The 24,309-nt window shown below is 45.0% G+C and overlaps 2 protein-coding genes and 1 long non-coding RNA gene across 9 annotated transcripts in view; all 3 read left to right on the forward strand.

The window, feature by feature from the left end:
• LOC115157439 (protein FAM102B) overlaps positions 1-4,542 on the forward strand; it is a 29,970-nt gene extending 25,428 nt beyond the window's left edge. The window contains exons 7-11 of the mRNA XM_029705688.1: positions 791-886; positions 1,091-1,328; positions 1,476-1,612; positions 4,047-4,110; positions 4,460-4,542. Coding sequence (XP_029561548.1) covers positions 791-886; positions 1,091-1,328; positions 1,476-1,612; positions 4,047-4,110; positions 4,460-4,502 — 578 coding nt within the window. The 3' untranslated portion in view covers positions 4,503-4,542. The remainder of the gene's footprint in view (positions 1-790; positions 887-1,090; positions 1,329-1,475; positions 1,613-4,046; positions 4,111-4,459) is intronic.
• A 6,601-nt stretch (positions 4,543-11,143) lies between these two features.
• On the forward strand, positions 11,144-19,627 carry LOC115157440 (pre-mRNA-splicing factor 38B). 7 transcript variants are annotated; one of them, XM_029705689.1, is made up of 6 exons: positions 11,144-11,835; positions 13,012-13,080; positions 13,563-13,714; positions 14,291-14,351; positions 18,078-18,313; positions 18,444-19,627. In XM_029705689.1, exons 1-6 carry the CDS (start codon positions 11,611-11,613, stop codon positions 19,192-19,194), a joined length of 1,494 nt encoding a protein of 497 aa, XP_029561549.1. In that variant the 5' UTR covers positions 11,144-11,610; the 3' UTR covers positions 19,195-19,627. The 7 variants fall into 7 exon arrangements, with proteins under 7 accessions (XP_029561549.1, XP_029561551.1, XP_029561552.1 ...); XM_029705691.1 differs by having other exon boundaries at positions 11,144-11,778; XM_029705692.1 differs by lacking the exon at positions 11,144-11,835 and having other exon boundaries at positions 13,012-13,092.
• Positions 12,284-13,000, forward strand: LOC115157441 (uncharacterized). Its single transcript, XR_003868452.1, has 2 exons — positions 12,284-12,544; positions 12,912-13,000. It is a non-coding gene; the product is annotated as an uncharacterized LOC115157441 (long non-coding RNA).
• Positions 19,628-24,309: the final 4,682 nt, after the last annotated feature.

Genomic DNA, 24,309 nt, shown 5'->3' on the forward strand with positions numbered 1-24,309 from the left:
ACCAGGTACACCCTGCCTCCCATACCAGGTACACACCCTGCCTCCCCATACCAGGTACACACCCTGCCTCCCCATACCAGGTACACCCTGCCTCCCCATACCAGGTACACACCCTGCCTCCCCATACCAGGTACACACCCTGCCTCCCCATACCAGGTACACCCTGCCTCCCCATACCAGGTACACACCCTGCCTCACCGTACACACACACCCTGCCTCCCCATACCAGGTACACACCCTGCCTCCCCATACCAGGTACACCCTGCCTCCCCATACCAGGTACACCCTGCATCCCCGTACACACACACCCTGCCTCCCCATACCAGGTACACACCCTGTCTCCCCATACCAGGTACACACCCTGCCTCCCCATACCAGGTACACCCTGCCTCCCCATACCAGGTACACCCTGCATCCCCGTACACACACACCCTGCCTCCCCATACCAGGTACACACCCTGCCTCACCATACCAGGTACACACCCTGCCTCTCCATACCAGGTACACCCTGCCTCCCCATACCAGGTACACACCCTGCCTCCCCGTACACACACACCCCGCCTCCCCATACCAGGTACACACCCTGCCTCCCCATACCAGGTACACCCTGCCTTCCCATACCAGGTACACCCTGCCTCTGCGTAGCAGGAACACTCACCCAAACACATCCTGCCAGCTCTGGACACTTTTGAATTGATTTACAGCAGTATGGCAAGATTGAACCCTGTTATTCACTAATCATTAGTGCTGATGTTGTGCTGACGTTGTGCTGCTATCCCCTCCTGCTCAGAGCCCCCAGGGAAGTGTGTATCTGTTCCTGATGAGCTAAGAGTATATGGCCACTCTAGGACATCCAGCTATGCCAGCCAACAGTCCAAAGTGTCAGGTATCTAAACACCGCGTCTGAACCAGATATTAATTAGAAATGGTTATGACCTATTATGAATGAAATAAGATATGAATAGTATGTATGAATGTCTGAAAAGCCATAGCTTGCCCTCAGAGTTATCTTTGTGGTTGTGAAATCTGTATCCATTAAGTGTCTGTCACTGTCGTGTGGAGTGTAACATTGCCTACTCGTTCCCCATAGGCTATAGCTCAGGTCACTCACGCTCCTCCAGCCTATCAGAGCTCACACACAAGAAGAACCCCTCAGCGGGCTCTGCCTCCACAGGCATCGGCAGTATTCCTGAACCCAGCGTGGACCAGGGGGCTGAGAGGGAGGCCCGCTCTACACCTCCTGTCTCTGTCACCTGTTCCTGCTCCCCTGTGCCTGAACACCCCCTCACCCCCGCAAAGAGCTCTGCCTCCTCAGAGAGACTCAGCAGGTAATATCTACACACTCACTCACCTCTGACCTTTCAACGGAGTCTGTTATGGTGCTGCTGGCAATGTTCCATCTCATCCACCCTTCTTTCTTTCTCACGTGTGTGTGTGTGTGTGTGTGTGTGTGTGTGTGTGTGTGTGTGTGTCAGGCATCCAGTGAAGCAGAGCTCGGTGGAGTGTCAGCTGAAGAGGGTCGACGCCACACGGGTAGACGCTGACGACATCGTGGAGAAGATCCTCCAGAGCCAGGACTTCAGCCACGGCCTGCTGGACTCCAGCGCTGAGGGTACGCTCACCATGCTAGATGTTACCCAGCTCAGACACTTAGACTAGCTCAGAGGACTAGACTTTACCCAGCTCAGACACTTAGACTAGCTCAGAGGACTAGGCTTTACCCAGCTCAGACACTTAGACTAGCTCAGAGGACTAGGCTTTACCCAGCTCAGACACTTAGACTAGCTCAGAGGACTAGGCTTTACCCAGCTCAGACACTTAGACTAGCTCAGAGGACTAGACTTTACCCAGCTCAGACACTTAGACTAGCTCAGAGGACTAGGCTTTACCCAGCTCAGACATTTAGACTAGCTCAGAGAACTAGACTTTACCCAGCTCAGACACTTAGACTAGCTCAGAGGACTAGGCTTTACCCAGCTCAGACACTTAGACTAGCTCAGAGGACTAGGCTTTACCCAGCTCAGACACTTAGACTAGCTCAGAGGACTAGACTTTACCCAGCTCAGCCACTTAGACTAGCTCAGAGGACTAGACTTTACCCAGCTCTCTTTCTTCAGAGACTGCAGCCAAGGTTTAGTGGAGTCTATTGTAGAGGAAACTGTTTCCATGGATACTAGCAGGAATATAGGCCATAGTGGAGAGAGAGTTTAGTATGTGAGAGATGACTCCTGGCAGAGCTCTGCATACACCAGTCACATCAGACAGACTCTACTGTCTTGTACACATCACAAGTTATGGTCACTTTCTTCTGCTTTACCTAATGGACTTTTTGATTAGCTATTTCAGTTGACTAGTTTTTTCAAAGCCCCTTAACTCCCTGTCTCTCTCACGGTAAAGCCCCTCCACTCCCCGTCTCTCTCACAGTAAAGCCCCTCCACTCCCTGTCTCTCTCACAGTAAAGCCCCTCCACTCCCTGTCTCTCTCACAGTAAAGCCCCTCCACTCCCCGTCTCTCTCACAGTAAAGCCCCTCCACTCCCTGTCTCTCTCACAGTAAAGCCCCTCCACTCCCTGTCTCTCTCACAGTAAAGCCCCTCCACTCCCTGTCTCTCTCACAGTAAAGCCCCTCCACTCCCTGTCTCTCTCACAGTAAAGCCCCTCCACTCCCCGTCTCTCACAGTAAAGCTCCTCCACTCCCTGTCTCTCTCACGGTAAAGCCCCTCCACTCCCTGTCTCTCTCACAGTAAAGCCCCTCCACTCCCTGTCTCTCTCACAGTAAAGCCCCTCCACTCCCCGTCTCTCTCACAGTAAAGCCCCTCCACTCCCCGTCTCTCACACAGTAAAGCCCCTCCACTCCCCATCTCTGTCACAGTAAAGCCCCTCCACTCCCCGTCTCTGTCACAGTAAAGCCCCTCCACTCCCTGTCTCTCTCACAGTAAAGCCCCTCCACTCCCTGTCTCTCTCACAGTAAAGCCCCTCCACTCCCTGTCTCTCTCACAGTAAAGCCCCTCCACTCCCTGTCTCTCTCACAGTAAAGCCCCTCCACTCCCTGTCTCTCTCACAGTAAAGCCCCTCCACTCCCTGTCTCTCTCACAGTAAAGCCCCTCCACTCCCTGTCTCTCTCACAGTAAAGCCCCTCCACTCCCTGTCTCTCTCACAGTAAAGCCCCTCCACTCCCTGTCTCTCTCACAGTAAAGCCCCTCCACTCCCTGTCTCTCTCACCTCACAGTAAAGCCCCTCCACTCCCCGTCTCTCTCACAGTAAAGCCCCTCCACTCCCCGTCTCTCTCACAGTAAAGCCCCTCCACTCCCCGTCTCTCTCACAGTAAAGCCCCTCCACTCCCCGTCTCTCTCACAGTAAAGCCCCTCCACTCCCTGTCTCTCTCACAGTAAAGCCCCTCCACTCCCTGTCTCTCTCACAGTAAAGCCCCTCCACTCCCCGTCTCTGTCACAGTAAAGCCCCTCCACTCCCCGTCTCTCTCACAGTAAAGCCCCTCCACTCCCCGTCTCTCTCACAGTAAAGCCCCTCCACTCCCTGTCTCTCTCACAGTAAAGCCCCTCCACTCCCTGTCTCTCTCACAGTAAAGCCCCTCCACTCCCGTCTCTCTCACAGTAAAGCCCCTCCACTCCCTGTCTCTCTCACAGTAAAGCCCCTCCACTCCCTGTCTCTCTCACAGTAAAGCCCCTCCACTCCCCGTCTCTCTCACAGTAAAGCCCCTCCACTCCCTGTCTCTCTCACAGTAAAGCCCCTCCACTCCCCGTCTCTCTCACAGTAAAGCCCCTCCACTCCCTGTCTCTCTCACAGTAAAGCCCCTCCACTCCCTGTCTCTCTCACAGTAAAGCCCCTCCACTCCCCGTCTCTCTCACAGTAAAGCCCCTCCACTCCCTGTCTCTCTCACAGTAAAGCCCCTCCACTCCCTGTCTCTCTCACAGTAAAGAATGCTTGTCAATAACCACTTATTTTTAGATGGCTAAGCAAATAACCATGGGCCATTTTGGCAGCGCGGTGACCTTGCGTTGATTGACAGTATCTTGTTTGTGCGTTACAGAGGAGGGACTCAGGCTGTTTGTTGGTCCAGGTGGAAGCACAGCGCTGGGAAGCCAACACACCAGGTGGGTGACACCATAGAGATAGCATGACTACAAAGGGACACACCACAGCAGGCACTCCTAGCAACAATCACTGTCACTGGGGATAGGGCACGATTTTGGCAATTAACTATCTACCTCTTAACTTCCTTCATACTGGACACAGACATAAAACATGTATCCATTAAGTAGATAAAGGGCTTAATTGTCAAAATCTTGCACTATTCCTTTAATGCACAAGGGCCAATCGATAGAATATGTGATTAATAGAATGTGATTGTTTGTTGTGAAGAGTTTTTCAGTAACACCCTTTCACTTGTTTGGTGTGAGTTGTTGCTGGTTGGATAATAACGTGTGTGGCGTTCTCTTTCAGGGTTGGCGCGGGGCCCTACGAGCAGGTGGTGATCAGACGCTAACCCCCTGGGAGGGGATGTGTCTTATAAGGTGCCAGAACACATTTGTTCCAATGGGAGTCCAGGTCTGATGTGTGAACCTGTGTGAGCCTGCTCCCCTAGTGTTGAAGCCAGGAGGTGACTTGAAGTCATGATTACAACTTGTTCAATAACTTTGAGAAGAAAGAGGATATATTGATATATATACACACTGTGCAGTCGGAAAGTATTGAGACCCCTTGATCTTTTTTCACGTTTTGTTACAGCCTTATTCTAAAATGTATTTTATATATATATATATATATATTCAATCTACACACAATCAATACCCCATAATGACAAAGCAAAAACAGTTTTTTCGACATTTATTAAAAATGGAAATATTACATTTACATAAGTATTCAGACCCTTTACTCAGTACTTTGTTGAAGCACATTTGGCAGCGATTACAGTCTCAAGTCTTCTTGGGTATGACGCTACAAGCTTGGCACACCTGTATTTGGGGAATTTCTCCCATTCTTCTCTGCAGATCCTCTCAAGCTCTGTCAGGTTGGATGGGGAGCGTCACAGCACAGCTATTTTCAGGTCTCTCCTGAGATGTTCGATCGGGTTAAAGTGCGGGTTCTGGCTGGGCCATTCAAGGACATTCAGATACTTGTCCTAAAGCCACTCCTGCATTGTCTTGGCTGTGTGCTTTGAGTCATTGTCTTTTTGGAAAGTGCACCTTCGCCCCGGTCTGAGGTCCTGAGCGCTCTGGAGCAGGATTTCATCAAGGATCTCTTTGTACTTTTCTCCGTTAATCTTTTCCTCGATCCTGACTAGTCTCCCAGTCCCTGCCACTGAAAAACATCCCCACAGCATGATGCTGCCACCACCATGCATCACCGTAGGGATGGTGCCAGGTTTCCTCCAGACGTGACGCTAGGCATTCAGGCCAAAGAGTTCAATCTTGGTTTCATCAGACCGGAGAACCTTGTTTCTCATGGTCTGAGAGTCCTTTAGGTGCCTTTTGGCAAACTCCAAGCGGGCTGTCATGTGCCTTTTACTGAGGAGTGGCTTCCGTCTGGCCACTCTACCATAAAAGCCTGATTGGTTGAGTGCTGCAGAGATGGTTGTCCTTCTGGAAGTTTCTCCCATCTCCACAGAGGAACTGGAGCTCTTTCAGAGTGACCATTGGATTCTTGTTCACCTCCCAACCCTTCTCCCCCGACCCTTCTCCCAACCCTTCTCCCCCAGCTCTAGGAAGTCTTGGTGGTTCCAAACTTCTTCCATTTAAGAATGAAGGTGGCCACTGTGTTCTTGGGGACCTTCAATGCTGCAGAAATGTTTTGGTACCCTTCCCCAGATCTGTGCCTCGACACAATCCTGTTTTCGAGCTCTACGGTCAATTCCTTCGATCTCATGGCTTGGTTTTTGCTCTGACATGCACTGTCAACTGTGGGACCTTATATAGACAGGTGTGTGCCTTTCCAAATCATGTCCAATCAATTGAATTTACCACAGGTGGACTCCAAGTTGTAGAAACATCTCAAGGATGATAATTGGAAACAGGATGCAACTGAGCTCAATTTAGAGTCTCGTAATAAAGGGTCTGAATACTTATATAAGTAAGTTATATTTTTTATAGAAATGTGCAAAAATGTCTAAAAACCTGTTTTCGCTTTGTCATTATGGGGTATTGTGTTGTCATTATGGGGTATTGTGTTGTCATTATGGGGTATTGTGTTGTCATTATGGGGTATTGTGATGTCATTATGGGGTATTGTGTTGTCATTATGGGGTATTGTGATGTCATTATGGGGTATTGTGTTGTCATTATGGGGTATTGTGTTGTCATTATGGGGTATTGCGTGTAAACTGATGAGGAAAACAATTTATTTACTCAATTTTAGAATAAGGCTGCAAAGTAACAAAATGTGGAAAAGGGGAAGGGGTCTGAATACTTTATGAATGCACTGTATATATTGAGTACTGTTGGACTTAAACTGTGCAGAGTGGTATAATGTTCTCTACCCAGAGAGGTTAGACTTTCAATTCTGCAGGCCTTCTGTTCAATGAAGACTTCTTGTTATACAAGGAGGAGAAAGCTCAGCTCTTACAACAAAAAGGGCTTGTTGTTTTTTTAGTCCTTCCAAATGGTTCTAGGTTACTCTGGGAGGTATTTTGTAATTTACTGTTTTATTGTTTGGTATGTTGCTGCTTGATATGTTCACTGTGTAAAATGTGTAGTGTTTCACACACACACAGGTGTTTTAACCGACAAAGTGTGGCAATGAGCTGGTTTCATTTCCCACAAGGACCTTAAAACTGACTAAAGAACTATACACACACAGCTTGCCTGACGTCACCGACCTACAGGTGCCCTATTCTGTCAAATGAACAAAGATGAACTGACATATCTGTTTAGCTATACATGGAGACCCAAGAGGCAAAAACATGATTAAGATTCTATGAGCAGAGAAATGATATAAGTGCCAGATGGGGTTGCTGCTTGGCTCCTTACGATGAAGTAATGAAAGGAGGAGAAAGCGAAGGGAGGAGGAGGAGTGTCAACATCAGATGGAGGTGAAGAAGATGTCCTTGTAACTATAGATTAGGGTTAAGGTTTCAAATCCTCAGGAAAAATGGTTACACAGTAAATGTACTATGCTCTATGATCCCAAGACGGACGGTTCAGTTCACACTGTGTTGCTTTGATATACAAAACTGTATTGGGAGAGAAGCCTCCTTGGACAGAAAACGTACATTTTTTCAGAAAGCTTATTTTCATACAACAACAGGTACTCCTAGCAACAACTCCTAGTAAGTAGGAGGGAAAACTGATTTAGGGACAGTAAACATGGTTGACGTTTTGAAAGTGGAAAGTGGGGCAAGTACAGCTTCACTCAAGGGAAGATGGAGTCAGTCAAGTACAGCGATCAAACCAGGATGTTAAGAGTCCTGCCAACCATCAAGTATCTGCAAGGCCAAACATGACATTTCTATAAATGTTTGTCTTGTTCAGTGCTTTGTTGAAATACAGTTTGTGGAGTTTGTTATATCCATGATGTAAGTGCTGCGTCATTCAACTTCACATTCAGACTAGTTCTTGTGATTGTGTATGTTGATACTCTGCATTTGTCGGTTTTTACTGGTATGAATAAATTAGAGAAAGAATGCTCTTCAAATCAAATGTTATTGGTCACATACACATGGTTAGCAGATGTTAATGCGAGTGTAGCGAAATGCTTGTGCTTCTAGTTCTGACAATGCAGTAATATCTAACAAGTAATCTAACAAATTCATAACAACTACCTAATACACACAAATGTAAAGGGATGAATAAGAATATGTACATATAAATAGTTGGATGAGCGATGCCCGCACGGCTTAGGCAAGATGCAGTAGATTGTATAGAATACAGTATATACATATGAGATGAGTAATGTAGGATATGTAAACATTATTAAAGTGCCGCTATTTAAAGTGACTAGTGATACATTTATTAAGTCCTTTTATTTAAGTGGGCAGAGATTTGAGTCTGTATGTTGGCAGCAGCCACTCAATGTTAGTGATGGCTGGGTGAACAGGCAGTGGATCGGGTGGTTGTTGTCCTTGATTATCTTTTTGGCCTTCCTGTGACATTGGGTGCTGTAGGTGTCCTGAAGGGCAGGTAGTTTGCCCCCGGTGATGCGTTGTGCAGACTGTGTTAACCTCTGGAGAGCCTTGCGGTTGTGGGCGGAGCAGTTGCCGTACCAGGCCGTGATACATCCCGACAGAATGCTCTCGATTGTGCATCTGTAAAGGTTTGTGAGTGTTTTAGGTGACAAGACAAATTTCTTCAGCCTCCTGAGGTTGAAGAGGCACTGTTGCGCCTTCTTCACCACGCTGTCTGTGTGGGTGGACCATTTCAGTTTGTCCGCCGAGGAACTTAAAACTTTCCACCTTCTCCACTACTGTCCCATTGATGTGGATGGGGGGATGATCCCTCTGCTGTTTCCTGAAGTCCACGATCATCTCCTTTGTTTTGTTGACATTGAGTGAGAGGTTATTTTCCTGACACCACACTCCGAGGGACCTCACCTCCTCCCTGTAGGCCGTCTCGTCGTTGTTGGTAATCAGGCCTACCACTGTAGTATCGTCTGCAAACTTGATGATTGAGTTGGAGGCGTGCATGGCCACGCAGTCGTGGGTGAACAGGGAGTACAGGAGAGGGTTGAGAACGCACCCTTGTGGGGCCCCAGTGTTGAGGATCAGCAGGGTGGAGATGTTGTTTCCTACCTTCACCACCTGGGGGCGGCCCGTCAGAAAGTCCAGGACTCATGATTTTAAACTTTTAATGACTTTCTTGTTTGTCCAATTCATACCCTTATCGTACTGTATGTACCTTTATTATGTTGATATCCTACTCTGTTTGTTGTTTTTACGGTTATTTCTGTAGACTGATGTTGCAAGTGCAGGTCCCACATTGTTCCATCTCCTAAATGTTGGAAGATTGTGAATTGGGATACAGTATAGAAATAACAAACACACATGCTGTGTTGTTCTGTAAAGTAATAAAACAATTACATTTATTTAAGAAAGAACAGCTCTCGCTCAATAGATTTGGATTTTTTTCCCTATCCCCTGCTAAACTGTAGCCTACTTTTCCTTCCCGGCAGCTACAAAACCCAAATGTAGTATGTATGTTGTCATGGTGAAAACGTGTTTCTTGTTTTCGATACAATAGATATCCTAGTCCCATGGGATGGGAATATTGATGGATGGATGCTTCAAAGCGGCTAGTGATATTTAAACAGTGAATCCATGCTGGCTCAGAGAGCTGTTACATAACTGCTGTCAGTAGTACTCAACACAGGCTCATGTGGGGGTTGAGAAAGCGCTCAGGCCTGCTCGTCACCGCCAGTCTGGCAGTCCTGCCTCTGGGTGAGATACTTACAAAGTACCAGAGGACAGATGGCTGGCTACCGTGGCTATATACTATCACTGGCAGGGAGGGAACGTTCCTGGAACACAGAGCTGCTACAATAGATTGTAAATGTGATGCTGATTTTTGCAGCGTGAAAAGGCCCATATATTATAGCAAGGAGGGGAGGAATGGATACATGCAGTGAAGAACTGTCTTTTAACCCACCTTTAGAATATGTGGGAGAAGGGACTTGCATGACTGGATTGTCAGAGAATACTGCAGTGATTAAGGGGGAATGAACCAGCAATCCTGTGTAATAAGGGCCCAGGCGTCATGATAGAAGCTGTAGTTTTCAGGTCTCCAGAGGTGTTCGATTGGGTTAAAGTGCGGGTTCTGGCTGGGCCACTCAAGGACATTCAGAGATTTGTCCCGAAGCCACTCCTGCAATGTCTTGGCTGTGTGCTTAGGGTCATTGTGCTTTTGGAAGGGGTGGATGTTTTCAAATGGAGGAAGAGTAGTAGGCATTAATCAAAGATTGACAGATTACTTGTGTACACAGCTAGGACTGAATGTATGCAAATTATGAAAGACACAGTAGCTACCCCAACATTGAACCAGTATCTGGGCCGAGGAGGAGACGATGAGAATATGACCTACTCCAGTGCTAGCCTCTCTACACTGGCTTCCTGTTAAGGCTAGGGCTGATTTAAAGGTGTTACTGCTAACCTACACAGCATTACATGGGCTTGCTCCTACCTATATTTCTGATTTGGTCCTGCCGTACATACCAACACGTACGCTACGATCACAAGACGCAGGCCTCCTTAATGTCCTTAGAATTTCTAAGCAAACAGCTGGAGGCAGGACTTTCTCCTATAGAGCTCAATTTTTATGGAATGGTCTGCCTATCCATGTGAGAGATTCAGACTCGGTCTCGACCTTTAAGTCTTTATTGAAGACTCATCTCTTCAGTAGGTCCTATGATTGAGTGTAGTAGGGGATATATCATGCCTGGTTGGCCCTGTCCAGTGGTATCGTCAGATGGGGCCACAGTGTCTCCCGACCCCTCCTGTCTCAGCCTCCAGTATTTATACTGCAGTAGTTTGTGTCAGGGGGCTTGGGTCAGTCTGTTATATCTGGAGTATTTATCTTGTCTTATCCGGTGTCCTGTGTGAATTTATATATGCTCCCTTTAATTCTCTTTCTTTCTCTCTTCTCTCTGAGGACTTGAGCCCTAGGACCATGCCTCAGGACAACCTGGCTTTACTCATTGCTGTCCCCAGTCCACCTGGCCGTGCTGCTGCTCCAGTTTCAACTGTTCTGCCTGCGGATATGGAACCCTGATCTGTTCACCGGACGTGCTACCTTGTCCCGGACCTTTTGTTTTCGAAGACAGCACCTGCTGTCTCTAACTCTGAATGATCGGCTATGAAAAGCTAACTGACATTTACTCCGGAGGTGCTGACCTGTTGCACCCTCCACATCCACATCCACATTATTGTTTGACCCTGCTGGTCATCTATCCACTCGGCACAGCCAGAAGAGGACTGACCACCCCTCAGAGGCTGGTTCCTCTCTAGGTTTCTTCCTAGGTTCCTGCCTTTCTAGGGAGTTTTTCCTAGCCACCGGGCTTCTACATCTGCACTGCTTACTGTTTGGGGTTTTAGGCTGGGTTTCTGTACAGCACTTTGTGACATGGCGGATGTCAAAAGAGCTTTATTAATACATTTGATTGATTGATGACCTATTCAACGTCTCCTCCTCTACCCCAAACACACAGAACAGGAGAAAAACATAATGAAATGTATTACTATGATAAATTACAGTCAATTATTCAAAACAACTATCATTGCATGCTCACCAATCAGTGAATGCAGTGAGCCAAAGATCTTGAATTCCTCGATACAGTTACTGTACTTTGGTACCCATTCACGAAAATCACTCATTGGACGAACGGTGTTCGTTGCCTTTTCCGGTCTTCTCCCGGCAGTTACGTGCGTGCCATCTTGTCCTACTATTGTCGAAGAAACTCAGCTAGCCAGACAGATCTACAAAGTAGGGTTTTGTGGGCCATAATCTGGTGCTAGGTTATTGTAGAACATAGTTTACCGCAACTATTGACGGTTTCAAAACCCGCTTTAATGGCGTTATAGTCAGAAGCATCGATTGTGTAAGCTAGCTAGCGTTAGCAGATAGCGGCTAATTTCCCGCATTTGTGGATCGACAGCCTGGGATCCTCGCATTATGGCCAACAACACTGTAGCCGGGAATCAGCAACAAGGACAGGCTGTGAACAAGATTGGCCCTAACCCTGGAAAACATGGCAACAACTTGCCTCTCTGGGGCAACGAAAAGACTATGAACTTGAACCCTATGGTCCTCACCAACGTGCTCTCATCTCCATATTTCAAGGTTCAGCTCTATGAACTGAAAACCTACCATGAGGTGGTGGATGAAATATATTTCAAGGTAACCAGACCGATGCTAGCTAAAGTTGGTTAGCTACCTTAGGTAGCGGTTTGAACGTATAGGTAAATTGCTAACGTAACTGGCTAAATTATTCAGTGGCAGGTAGCTAGCTTTTTCTTAATGCTGTTTTGCATATTATAATTTGGCAGTATCTCAAATGGTTCCTAACGTGTTTGTTAGCTAACTAACTTCGCTAGCGTGCTAGCTACCGCTAACCCGACCCTATTTTCTGTTCCGTTTGCTCATTTGAGTGGGTTGCAACGTTAGCTAGCTAACTATTAAACCTCTCTTAGGTTTTCCTGCCCGGTCTGTAGCTAATTTGCTAAGTGGACTGCTGATAATTGAAATTGTGTTGGAATGAACGTTACTGTAGCTAGCTAACGTTAGCTGGCTAGTTAATTGGCTAGCCAGTCAGGTAAACGCTAGTGTTATGTTAGCCTATTAATAGACCACCTGTGCTAATTAGCTATCCAGCATGCTCGGAACTAACCCAAAGGCCGGCAAATGGCGATATTGAGTCGTTTAATTTTACCGTCGAAAGGCATTGTATCCCCCGTGGACCGGTTTGTAAGTTCAGGCTGCAAAGGCGTCGATTTCCGCCATGTCGCGATTTAATGGCGAGAAGGCAGTTAAAAAAAGGGCAATGTGTGTACTTTTATGAAACACTATTTTCCACCGTGGCTAATGCCTAGGAATGCTAGTCCCAGATGTTGCATATCGTGTTCAGCCAATCGGGGTGCCGAAGTCTGTTGTTTACCTCTGGCTGAACGCTGGGCACATCAGGAAGTAGCATTAGACACTCTAGAATGGCAATAGACATCCGAACACCTGTGTATAACACCTGTGTATAACACCTGTGTATAACATACCTGTGTATAACATACCTGTGTGTAACGAAAGAAAGCCGACAGAAACGTGTTGTAACTGAAACATTCTGTCGGCTGCAACTGTGATAAAGCCTGTTAAAAATAATGCACAGTAAGTGTATATTTAGCATTTGTGAAATGATTTTGATGTGATTGGAAAGCAAAGGGCTGCAAAGGTGTCTTCCTGATGTGCCCAGCGTTCAGCCAGAGGTAAACAACAGACTTCTGCAACCTGAATGTGATTCACATGCATTGATTTTAGCATCATGGGATCACCATGTTTAAAAAAAAAAAAAAAATGTTTTTGTAGGTGACTCATGTTGAGCCCTGGGAGAAAGGCAGCAGGAAGACTGCTGGACAGACTGGAATGTGCGGAGGGGTAAGTTAGAAAGTACGTGCCTTTTGCCTTCCCCTGTTTCTCTGTCCCAGATGATGGGGGTAAAAGTCACTCTCTGACTTATGTCTGATTTAATGGCTTTATCTGTCAATAGAATCAATGTAAGTTACATCCTGACCAGAGAAGCTATTCTCTGCCAAATTGTGTTCATAAGTGCATCACATACGTTTACATTTTTACATTATAGTCATTTAGCAGACACTCTTATCCAGAACTTCTTAGTTAGGTGCACATACATACATGCATGCAGACACACATGCATACATACATACACGCATCAAAAGTCAGTAGTTGATAGATGACAAACACAAGCAACACACTTAACTTAGCTGTGGAGTAGGACCGTGTTGAAAAAAATGATAATAATTCTCCCCCCAAAACGTAGAGGTCCACTTCAGATATATGTTAGGAACACTGGTCCCAAAAATGAAAACGTCTGACACATGAACCTCTGTTATTCTCAGGTACGTGGAGTCGGGACTGGCGGCATTGTGTCCACAGCCTTCTGCCTGTTGTATAAGCTGTTTACCCTCAAGATGACCCGCAAGCAGGTGATGGGACTGATCACTCACAACGACTCGCCCTACATCAGAGCACTTGGTTTCATGTACATAAGGTATGACTCTTTTACATTTTGTAAAAGGCAAATGTTTGCACAAAGGATAGAACCTATTGGACTTGTTTTTATTTGGCTATAAATACATTTCACTCACCCTGTTCTGATGGGTTGCAACCTCTTTGTGAAATGCTCAGCAGCCGTTTTGCAGTGTTTAGTTGCATGCCTAAATGATACCATTTTGTTCCGGCATCTCTTTATTAATGTGTTGTTGAATTAACAACATGTCTTTTCCTGGAATAGAGAGGTGTTATATAAGATGTGTTCGAGGACAACGGTACGTAGCCTAGCGGCTAAGAGCATTGGGCCAGTAACCGAAAAGTTGATGGTTCGAATCACAGAGAAGACTAGGTGGGGAGGGAGGGAATCTGCCTGTGTCCTTGAGCAAAGCTCTTAACCCTAATTGCTCCTGTAAGTCGCTCTGGATAAGAGTGTCTGCTAAATGACAAAAATGTAAAAACAGTATCTACCTTCAGATAGTTAACATCGGCGTCAAGTTGCAGGCGGAAGTCAAAGGCGTCTACATGTGTTATTCAATGGGATGCTCATAGTGTGTTATGTGTGCGTTTCCTCTAGATACACTCAGCCTCCTGCAGACCTGGTGGACTGGTATGATGGTTTCCTGGATGATGAGGAGGTATGTCCACACGGGTAATACTTTCATGTTTCTCTACCTTTCACTAACAAGTCTGGCATGATCCAAACTGTTGGCTCTCAGTTCTCTCCTCGTTGTGATGCTCAGAGCTGATTTTTCACCTTTGCCTTCATTTGGCTTAATTGTCCCCAGTCCCCCTCCCCCCGCGCAAAGTTGAGTAGTTAGGTCATTCACTCTGCTCTGCTGCCTGTTTTTGTCAGGGTAAGTATATTTGACATAGAGTTGAACCATACAGTCAAATTCTGTTAACTAAAGGCATGCCCTTTGTGTTTGCCCAGATGCAATCAGGACTTGTTGCACAAACTCAATTAATAAAATCTAATTTGCACAATTTGACATTTTACACTGAAATGTGTAACGTTCTTTCTCCCAGGCTCAGATTTTTATTTATTCTAATTAACACATTTTATTAGAAAATAATAATAAATAAATCCATTGCTTCGTTTTCTTTTCTCTGACGCCCTCCCACTTAAAGGTGCTACACATAGGAACCTTTGGGGGTTTTTTGCATTGTAATTTCAAAAAATGTCCTTAACATATCTGACACTAATAGTGGAATGATAGTCTTTCACAGTATTACTTACCCACCAGTGTTGTGATTGAATATTCACCTATTGATTTCTCCCACCAGGAGTGGCATCTGTTGTCAAAATGGGAAAGCTGTTTTGACTTTGGCTGTGTTATCTAGTGGAAATGACTGCCATTTCCTGGTTGCAAAATTTCTGCAGTGTTTCTTCAGTTTCAGTTTATTTGAGAAAACAAGCACTGAATAGTGCCATTTATATCACTGTGAAATATATTTTAATAACAACAAATATTGTTTTTACAGCTGTTTGAAGTTGGTGGTGATTTAGATGGTACAACGATTCCCTACACTCTTCAGTGCTTGTTTTCTCACATAAACTGAAATTGAGCAAAGAGTGTTTGAAAAAATCGAAATGGGAAATGACAGCCACTTCCACTAGATAACACAGCCACAAAATCAGAACAGCTTTCCCAGTTTGATAACAGATGCCACTCCGGTGGGAGAAATCAATAGGCATCCATATCAATATAACATCCAATCACAACACTGGTGGGTAAGATTTTCACAGTATCACTATCATTCCACTATTAGCGCCAGATATGTTAAGGACATTTTCTGAAATTACAATGCAAAAACATCCTATGTGTAGCTCCTTTAATACAATTGAACAATTTTCTGAGGAGAACCTTGTAGTAGATGTACAGTGCCTTCGGAAAGTATTGCGACCCCTTGACTTTTTCCACGTTTTGTTACGTTACAGCCTTATTCTAAAATTGATTACATTGTTCCCCCCCTCATCAATCAACACATAATACCCCATAATGACAAAGCAAAAACAGATTTTTTTAAACATTTTTTGCTAATTTGTAATATGACATTTACATAAGTATTCAGACCCTTTACTCAGTACTTTGTTGAAGCACCTTTGGAAGCGATTACAGCCTCGAGTCTTCTTGGGTATGACGTTACAAGCTTGGCACACGTATTTGGGAAGTTTCTCCCATTCTTCTCTGCAGATCCTCTCAAGCTCTGTCAGGTTGGATGGGGAGCGTTGCTGCACAGCTATTTTCAGGTCTCTCCAGAGATGTTTGATCGGGTTCAAGTCCGGGCTCTGGCTGGGCCACTTAAGGACATTGAGACTTGTCCCGAAGCCACTCCTATGTTGTCTTGGCTGTGTGCTTAGGGTCGTTGTCCTGATGGAAGGTGAACCTTCGCCCCAGTCTGAGGTCCTGAGCGCTCTTGTGCAGTTTTCATCAAAGATCTCTCTGTATTTTGCTCTGTTCATCTTTCCCTCGATCCTGACTAGTCTCCCAGTCCCTGCTGCTGAAAAACATCCCCACAGCATGATGCTGCCACCACCATGCTTCACAGTAGGGATGGTGCCAGGTTTCCTCCAGACGTGACGCTTGGCATTCAGGCCAAAGACTTCAATCTTGGTTTCATCAGACCAAAGAAACTTGTTTTTCATGGTTTGAATTCTTTAGGTGCCTTTTGGCAAACTCCAAGCGGGCTGTCATGCCTTTTACTGAGGAGTGGCTTCCGTCTGGCCATTACCATAAAGGCCTGATTGGTGGAGTGTTACGGAGATGGTTGTCCTTCTGGAAGGTTCTCCCATCGCCACATAGAAACTCTGGAGCTCTGTCAGAGTGACCATCAGGTTCTTGCTCACCTCCCTGACCAAGGGCCTTTTCCCTCTATTGGTCAGTTTGGCTGCATGGCCAGCTCTAGGAAGAGTCTTGGTGGTTCTAAACTTCCATTTAAGAATGATGTGTTCTTGGGGACCTTCAATGCTGCAGAATTGTTTTTGGTGCCCTTTGCCAGATTTGTGCCTCAACACAAATATGTCTCAGAGCTCTACGGACAATTCCTTTGACCTCGTGGCTTGGTTTTTGCTCTGGCATGCACTGTCAACTGTGGGACCTTATATAGACAGGTGTGTGCCTTTCCAAATCATGTCCAATAAATTAAATTTACCACAGGTGGACTCTAACCAAGTTGATGAAGCATCTCAAGGATGATCATTGGAAACAGGATGCAACTGAGCTCAATTTAGAGTCTGGTAGCAAAGGGCCCGAGTACTTATGTACCTAAGGTATTTCTGTATTTTATTTTTTTGTATAAAAGCCTTTTTCACTTTGTCATTATGGGGAATTGTGTGTAGATTGATAAGGGGGGGATATGTTTTCCATTTTAAAATAAGGCTGTAATGTAACAAATACTTTCCGAATGCACTGTATCCTCTCTGTGCATTCAAACCTTCAATTGGCTGGATATTGTTTGTCAGACTGTGCAACCAGGCCTACTTTCTTGTTCTGATGCAATATTTTAACCTGACATCCTCTGACATCTTACCCAACTGGCTAATTCCCATGTTCTCTTCTTTAGATGCCCCTTGTGCAGCAGGTGAATTGGATAATGTATCTCTCAGCACTGTTGGTTTGCGTGTGTGAGTGCAAAACGGCTGTTCTCTACCCATTCAGACCTGGTCTCTCTGTAGTTGCTGTGCACATACCTACCTACATGCCTCCACTCTGTACTTGCACTGTGGCCAGCGTCTCCCTGGACTGTCGAGAGAACTAGGAAGGAGGAAGCAAAAAACTTTCCTTAACCCTTATTTTTTGCCTGCCTACGGATCCATCTCAATTGTTTAAAGTCGCTTCCTCTCCTTGTTTCACCCCTATCTTTACTTCCTCTTTTAATGCTAGTGCAGATGGAGGAAACGATGAGGAGAGGAAGCCACTTTAGACTATTGAGATGCAACCCAGGGTGTTTTCAGTTATTTTGCTAACATATCGTTGTGTAAGAGAGCTCACAGTGTAAGTACAGACTTTTCAGGACAGCCAGACAGATTAAATGAGAGAAACCATTTTTCCATTTCCATACTATTATTTCCTATAGTCAGTATCAGGCACTAAGTTGAATTATAAAGCAAACACATGATGAGGATTGATATGTGAGCATATTAAGCTAGATGAAATCAGAGGTGAAGGTTCAGTACTTGGTCATCACAAATTATATTTGATTTCTAATTGAGTCATGGAGGCAAGTGTTAAAAAAACAAGGGACTAGGAAGATATGCTGAATAAATATGATAATGAATACAATGTCTTTTGTAGTTCTGTTTTGCATCTGAGTGTGTTAATAATGTTTTCAATACCCCCTCCCCCTCTCTATGTTCTCAGGAGCTGGATGTGAAGGCCGGAGGTGGCTGCGTCATGACCATCGGTGAGATGGTCCGGTCGTTCCTCACCAAGCTGGAGTGGTTCTCCACACTCTTCCCACGCATCCCGGTGCCTGTGCAGAAGATGATTGACACACAGATGAAGGCAAGGCCCCGGAAGGTTCCAGAGAAGGTGGAGGAGCCGGTAGAACCTGTGCCAGAGGAGGGACGGGCGACAGAAGGGCGTAGACGCTCCCGGTAGGAAATGGATAAAAGCCATTCCGAAGAATATTCTGTATTATGTGGATCGCATCTCTGTCAATGAGGGAGGGTTTTTGCTGTTCGTGAGGCTGATATTTAGGTTTGTTTCTGTTTTTCTATTGGTCAGGAGCCCCAGGAGGTCCCCCAAACGGTCGAGGAGCAGGAGCCACCACCGCGAACGAGAGCGCCACGGCCCAAGCTTCGACCGCGAGCTGGAAAGGGAACGTGACCGCCAGAGGAAGGAGAGGGAGGGTAAGGACGGGGACAGGAGAGGAGGGGACAGAGAGAGGGAAAGAGGAGAGAGGGGTGAGAAAGAGAGGGACAGGGGAGGAGAAAGGGAGAGGCGACGGTCTAGGAGCAGGGAACGCAAGGGAGAGCGGAAAGACAGGGAGAAAGAAAGGGAGGGCGGCGGGGAGAACGACAGGAGCAGGAGGAAAGACAGGGGCAGCGACAGAGGGAGGGAGAGGTCCAAGGACAAGAGGAGCAAGGGAGAGACTGAGGACAGGAGACACAAAGAAGAGCGGGATGAGAGGAGGGGGCACAGGGAGGAGAGGAAGGCCAAGCGCTCCAGTCGGAGCGGAAGCAGGGAAAGGAGACACAAGGAGAAGTCCAAGAAGAGAGAAGTCCAAGAAGAGAGCGGAAGCAAGAGCAGGGCCGAGGTGGGGGAGAAGGAGAAGAGCAGGAAGAGAGAGCGCAGCCATGAGAGGGGGGAGGGCGAGCAGCGCTCACACAAACGCAGCCGCAGCAAAGAGCGGAGCCACCGGCCACGAGAGCCCAGCAATGGGAAAGACCACGGGAAACACAGAGAGCGCAGGAGGAGCCAGAGCACGGAGAGAGGAGAGAGGACGACACAGAGTGCTAGGGCAGAGTCCCCGTAGCTCGTCACAGCTCTTCTCTGCCTTTCTTTCTTCATTCATTTGTTTTACTTGATCGTGTAGTCTGTCACGTATTATTAAAAAGAGAAGAAAAAAACATTAGCACGAGAAACTACCTGGACTTGTCTTTCGCCAACGTAATGTTACTTTATGTAGATCTTTCTCTCTGCCTTTCTCCTCCCTTTCTAGACCAGCGTTACTTTTCATTCGAGAGTTGTATTAGAGAAAAAAATGCCATTTTAATTTTTATATGGTTTTGTCTCTGGAAAGTTCCAAATTGCTTTGTACATACGGGTCTGAGAATGTTTTAAATCCTACAGAGCAACCTCCGAAGGTGAATTTGTACCATGCACTGAGCCGTACTGATATTGTGCTGTGTTTGGTTAAGTGCTCTGTTGCATTTTGTTTTCTAATAAAAACAACTTTTACAAAAGGAGATGTTGTGTGGGGTGATTATGGTTTTGTTGAAGATGTAATTCCTTATTCATTTACACAAGTATTCCTCTTAAAGGGATTTATCTGGTATGGTCACATTGATTACACAAGTATTCCTCTTAAAGGGATTTATCTGGTATGGTCACATTGATTACACGAGTACTCCTCTTCAAAGTAGTTTTATCTGGTACGATCTCACGAGTACTCTTCAAAGCACTTCCAGATCTAGTAATCTACCATGGTTATAACGGACCACCGTAGTGTCTGCTAAATGACTAAATAACGGACCACCGTAGTGTCTGCTAAATGACTAACGGACCACCGTAGTGTCTGCTAAATGACTAAATAACGGACTACCGTAGTGTCTGCTAAATGACTAAATAACTGACTACCGTAGTGTCTGCTAAATGACTAAATAACGGACCACCGTAGTGTCTGCTAAATGACTAACGGACTACCGTAGTGTCTGCTAAATGACTAAATAACGGACTACCGTAGTGTCTGCTAAATGACTAAATAACGGACCACCGTAGTGTCTGCTAAATGACTAAATAACGGACTACCGTAGTGTCTGCTAAATAACGGACTACCGTAGTGTCTGCTAAATGACTAAATAACGGACTACCGTAGTGTCTGCTAAATGACTAAATAACGGACCACCGTAGTGTCTGCTAAATGACTAAATAACTAACTACCGTAGTGTTTGCTAAATAACTAACTACCGTAGTATCTGCTAAATAACGGACTACCGTAGTGTCTGCTAAATGACTAAATAACAGACCACCGTAGTGTCTGCTAAATGACTAAATAATGGACTACCGTAGTGTCTGCTAAATGACTAAATAACTAACTACCGTAGTGCTGCTAAATGACTAAATAACGGACTACCGTAGTGTCTGCTAAATGACTAAATAACTGACTACCGTAGTGTCTGCTAAATGACTAAATAACGGACCACCGTAGTGTCTGCTAAATGACTAACGGACTACCGTAGTGTCTGCTAAATGACTAAATAACTGACTACCGTAGTGTCTGCTAAATGACTAAATAACGGACCACCGTAGTGTCTGCTAAATGACTAACGGACTACCGTAGTGTCTGCTAAATGACTAAATAACGGACCACCGTAGTGTCTGCTAAATGACTAAATAACGGACTACCGTAGTGTCTGCTAAATAACGGACTACCGTAGTGTCTGCTAAATGACTAAATAACGGACTACCGTAGTGTCTGCTAAATGACTAAATAACGGACCACCGTAGTGTCTGCTAAATGACTAACTAACTACCGTAGTGTTTGCTAAATAACTAACTACCGTAGTATCTGCTAAATAACGGACTACCGTAGTGTCTGCTAAATGACTAAATAACAGACCACCGTAGTGTCTGCTAAATGACTAAATAACGGACTACCGTAGTGTCTGCTAAATGACTAAATAACTAACTACCGTAGTGCTGCTAAATGACTAAATAACGGACTACCGTAGTGTCTGCTAAATGACTAAATAACTGACTACCGTAGTGTCTGCTAAATGACTAAATAACGGACCACCGTAGTGTCTGCTAAATGACTAACGGACTACCGTAGTGTCTGCTAAATGACTAAATAACGGACCACCGTAGTGTCTGCTAAATGACTAAATAACGGACTACCGTAGTGTCTGCTAAATAACGGACTACCGTAGTGTCTGCTAAATGACTAAATAACGGACTACCGTAGTGTCTGCTAAATGACTAAATAACGGACCACCGTAGTGTCTGCTAAATGACTAAATAACTAACTACCGTAGTGTTTGCTAAATAACTAACTACCGTAGTATCTGCTAAATAACGGACTACCGTAGTGTCTGCTAAATGACTAAATAACAGACCACCGTAGTGTCTGCTAAATGACTAAATAACGGACTACCGTAGTGTCTGCTAAATGACTAAATAACTAACTACCGTAGTGCTGCTAAATGACTAAATAACGGACTACCGTAGTGTCTGCTAAATGACTAAATAACGGACTACCGTAGTGTCTGCTAAATGACTAAATAACGGACTACCGTAGTGTCTGCTAAATGACTAACGGACTACCGTAGTGTCTGCTAAATGACTAAATAACGGACTACCGTAGTGTCTGCTAAATGACTAACGGACCACCGTAGTGTCTGCTAAATGACTAAATAACGGACCACCGTAGTGTCTGCTAAATGACTAAATAACTGACTACCGTAGTGTCTGCTAAATGACTAAATAACTAACTACCGTAGTGTTTGCTAAATGACTAAATAACTAACTACCGTAGTGTCTGCTAAATAACGGACTACCGTAGTGTCTGCTAAATGACTAAATAACGGACTACCGTAGTGTCTGCTAAATGACGAACTACCTTAGTGTCTGCTAAATGACTAAATAACGGACTACCGTAGTGTCTGCTAAATGACTAACGGACCACCGTAGTGTCTGCTAAATGACTAAATAACGGACCACCGTAGTGTCTGCTAAATAACGGACCACCGTAGTTTCTGCTAAATTACTAAATAACGGACTACCGTAGTGTCTACTAAATGACTAACGGACCACCGTAGTGTCGGCTAAATAACGGACTACCGTAGTGTCTGCTAAATGACTAAATAACGGACCACCGTAGTGTCTGCTAAATGACTAAATAACAGACCACCGTAGTGTCTGCTAAATGACTAAATAACGGACTACCGTAGTGTCTGCTAAATGACTAAAAAAACGGACTACCGTAGTGTCTGCTAAATGACTAAATAACGGACCACCGTAGTGTCTGCTAAATGACTAAATAACGGACTACCGTAGTGTCTGCTAAATGACTAACGGACCACCGTAGTGTCTGCTAAATGACTAAATAACGGACCACCGTAGTGTCTGCTAAATGACTAAATAACGGACTACCGTAGTGTCTGCTAAATGACTAAATAACTAACTACCGTAGTGTTTGCTAAATGACTAAATAACTAACTACCGTAGTGTCTGCTAAATAACGGACTACCGTAGTGTCTGCTAAATGACTAAATAACGGACTACCGTAGTGTCTGCTAAATGACGAACTACCGTAGTGTCTGCTAAATGACTAAATAACGGACTACCGTAGTGTCTGCTAAATGACTAACGGACCACCGTAGTGTCTGCTAAATGACTAAATAACGGACCACCGTAGTGTCTGCTAAATGACTAAATAACTGACTACCGTAGTGTCTGCTAAATGACTAAATAACTAACTACCGTAGTGTTTGCTAAATGACTAAATAACTAACTACCGTAGTGTCTGCTAAATAACGGACTACCGTAGTGTCTGCTAAATGACTAAATAACGGACTACCGTAGTGTCTGCTAAATGACGAACTACCGTAGTGTCTGCTAAATGACTAAATAACGGACCACCGTAGTGTCTGCTAAATGACTAAATAACGGACAACCGTAGTGGCTGCTAAATGACTAAATAACGGACTCCCGTAGTGTCTGCTAAATGACTAAATAACGGACTACCGTAGTGTCTGCTAAATGACTAAATAACGGACTACCGTAGTGTCTGCTAAATGACTAAATAACGGACCACCGTAGTGTCTGCTAAATGACTAAATAACGGACCACCGTAGTGTCTGCTAAATGACTAAATAACTAACTACCGTAGTGTCTGCTAAATAACGGACTACCGTAGTGTCTGCTAAATGACTAAATAACGGACTACCGTAGTGTCTGCTAAATGACGAACTACCGTAGTGTCTGCTAAATGACTAAATAACGGACTACCGTAGTGTCTGCTAAATGACTAACGGACCACCGTAGTGTCTGCTAAATGACTAAATAACGGACCACCGTAGTGTCTGCTAAATGACTAAATAACTGACTACCGTAGTGTCTGCTAAATGACTAAATAACTAACTACCGTAGTGTTTGCTAAATGACTAAATAACTAACTACCGTAGTGTCTGCTAAATAACGGACTACCGTAGTGTCTGCTAAATGACTAAATAACGGACTACCGTAGTGTCTGCTAAATGACGAACTACCGTAGTGTCTGCTAAATGACTAAATAACGGACCACCGTAGTGTCTGCTAAATGACTAAATAACGGACAACCGTAGTGGCTGCTAAATGACTAAATAACGGACTCCCGTAGTGTCTGCTAAATGACTAAATAACGGACTACCGTAGTGTCTGCTAAATGACTAAATAACGGACTACCGTAGTGTCTGCTAAATGACTAAATAACGGACCACCGTAGTGTCTGCTAAATGACTAAATAACGGACCACCGTAGTGTCTGCTAAATGACTAAATAACTAATTACCGTAGTGTCTGCTAAATAACGGACTACCGTAGTGTCTGCTAAATGACTAAATAACGGACTACCGTAGTGTCTGCTAAATGACTAAATAACGGACCACCGTAGTGTCTGCTAAATGACTAAATAACGGACCACCGTAGTGTTTGCTAAATGACTAAATAACTAACTACCGTAGTATCTGCTAAATAACGGACTACCGTAGTGTCTGCTAAATGACTAAATAACAGACCACCGTAGTGTCTGCTAAATGACTAAATAACGGACTACCGTAGTGTCTGCTAAATGACTAAATAACTAACTACCGTAGTGCTGCTAAATGACTAAATAACGGACCACCGTAGTGTCTGCTAAATGACTAAATAACTAACTACCGTAGTGTCTG

Source organism: Salmo trutta, chromosome 21 (assembly GCF_901001165.1).
Source record: "Salmo trutta chromosome 21, fSalTru1.1, whole genome shotgun sequence".
Lineage (NCBI taxonomy): Eukaryota > Metazoa > Chordata > Actinopteri > Salmoniformes > Salmonidae > Salmo > Salmo trutta.

What these genes read in the sequence shown, in the direction of transcription:
- LOC115157440 (XM_029705689.1), top strand. Translation starts at nt 11,611, where the DNA reads ATGGCCAACAACACTGTAGCCGGGAATCAGCAACAAGGACAGGCTGTG. An exon ending in CTTGGTTTCATGTACATAAG is followed by an intron (nt 13,715 to 14,290) that starts GTATGACTCTTT and finishes CGTTTCCTCTAG; the next exon opens with ATACACTCAGCCTCCTGCAG. An exon ending in GTTTCCTGGATGATGAGGAG is followed by an intron (nt 14,352 to 18,077) that starts GTATGTCCACAC and finishes CTATGTTCTCAG; the next exon opens with GAGCTGGATGTGAAGGCCGG.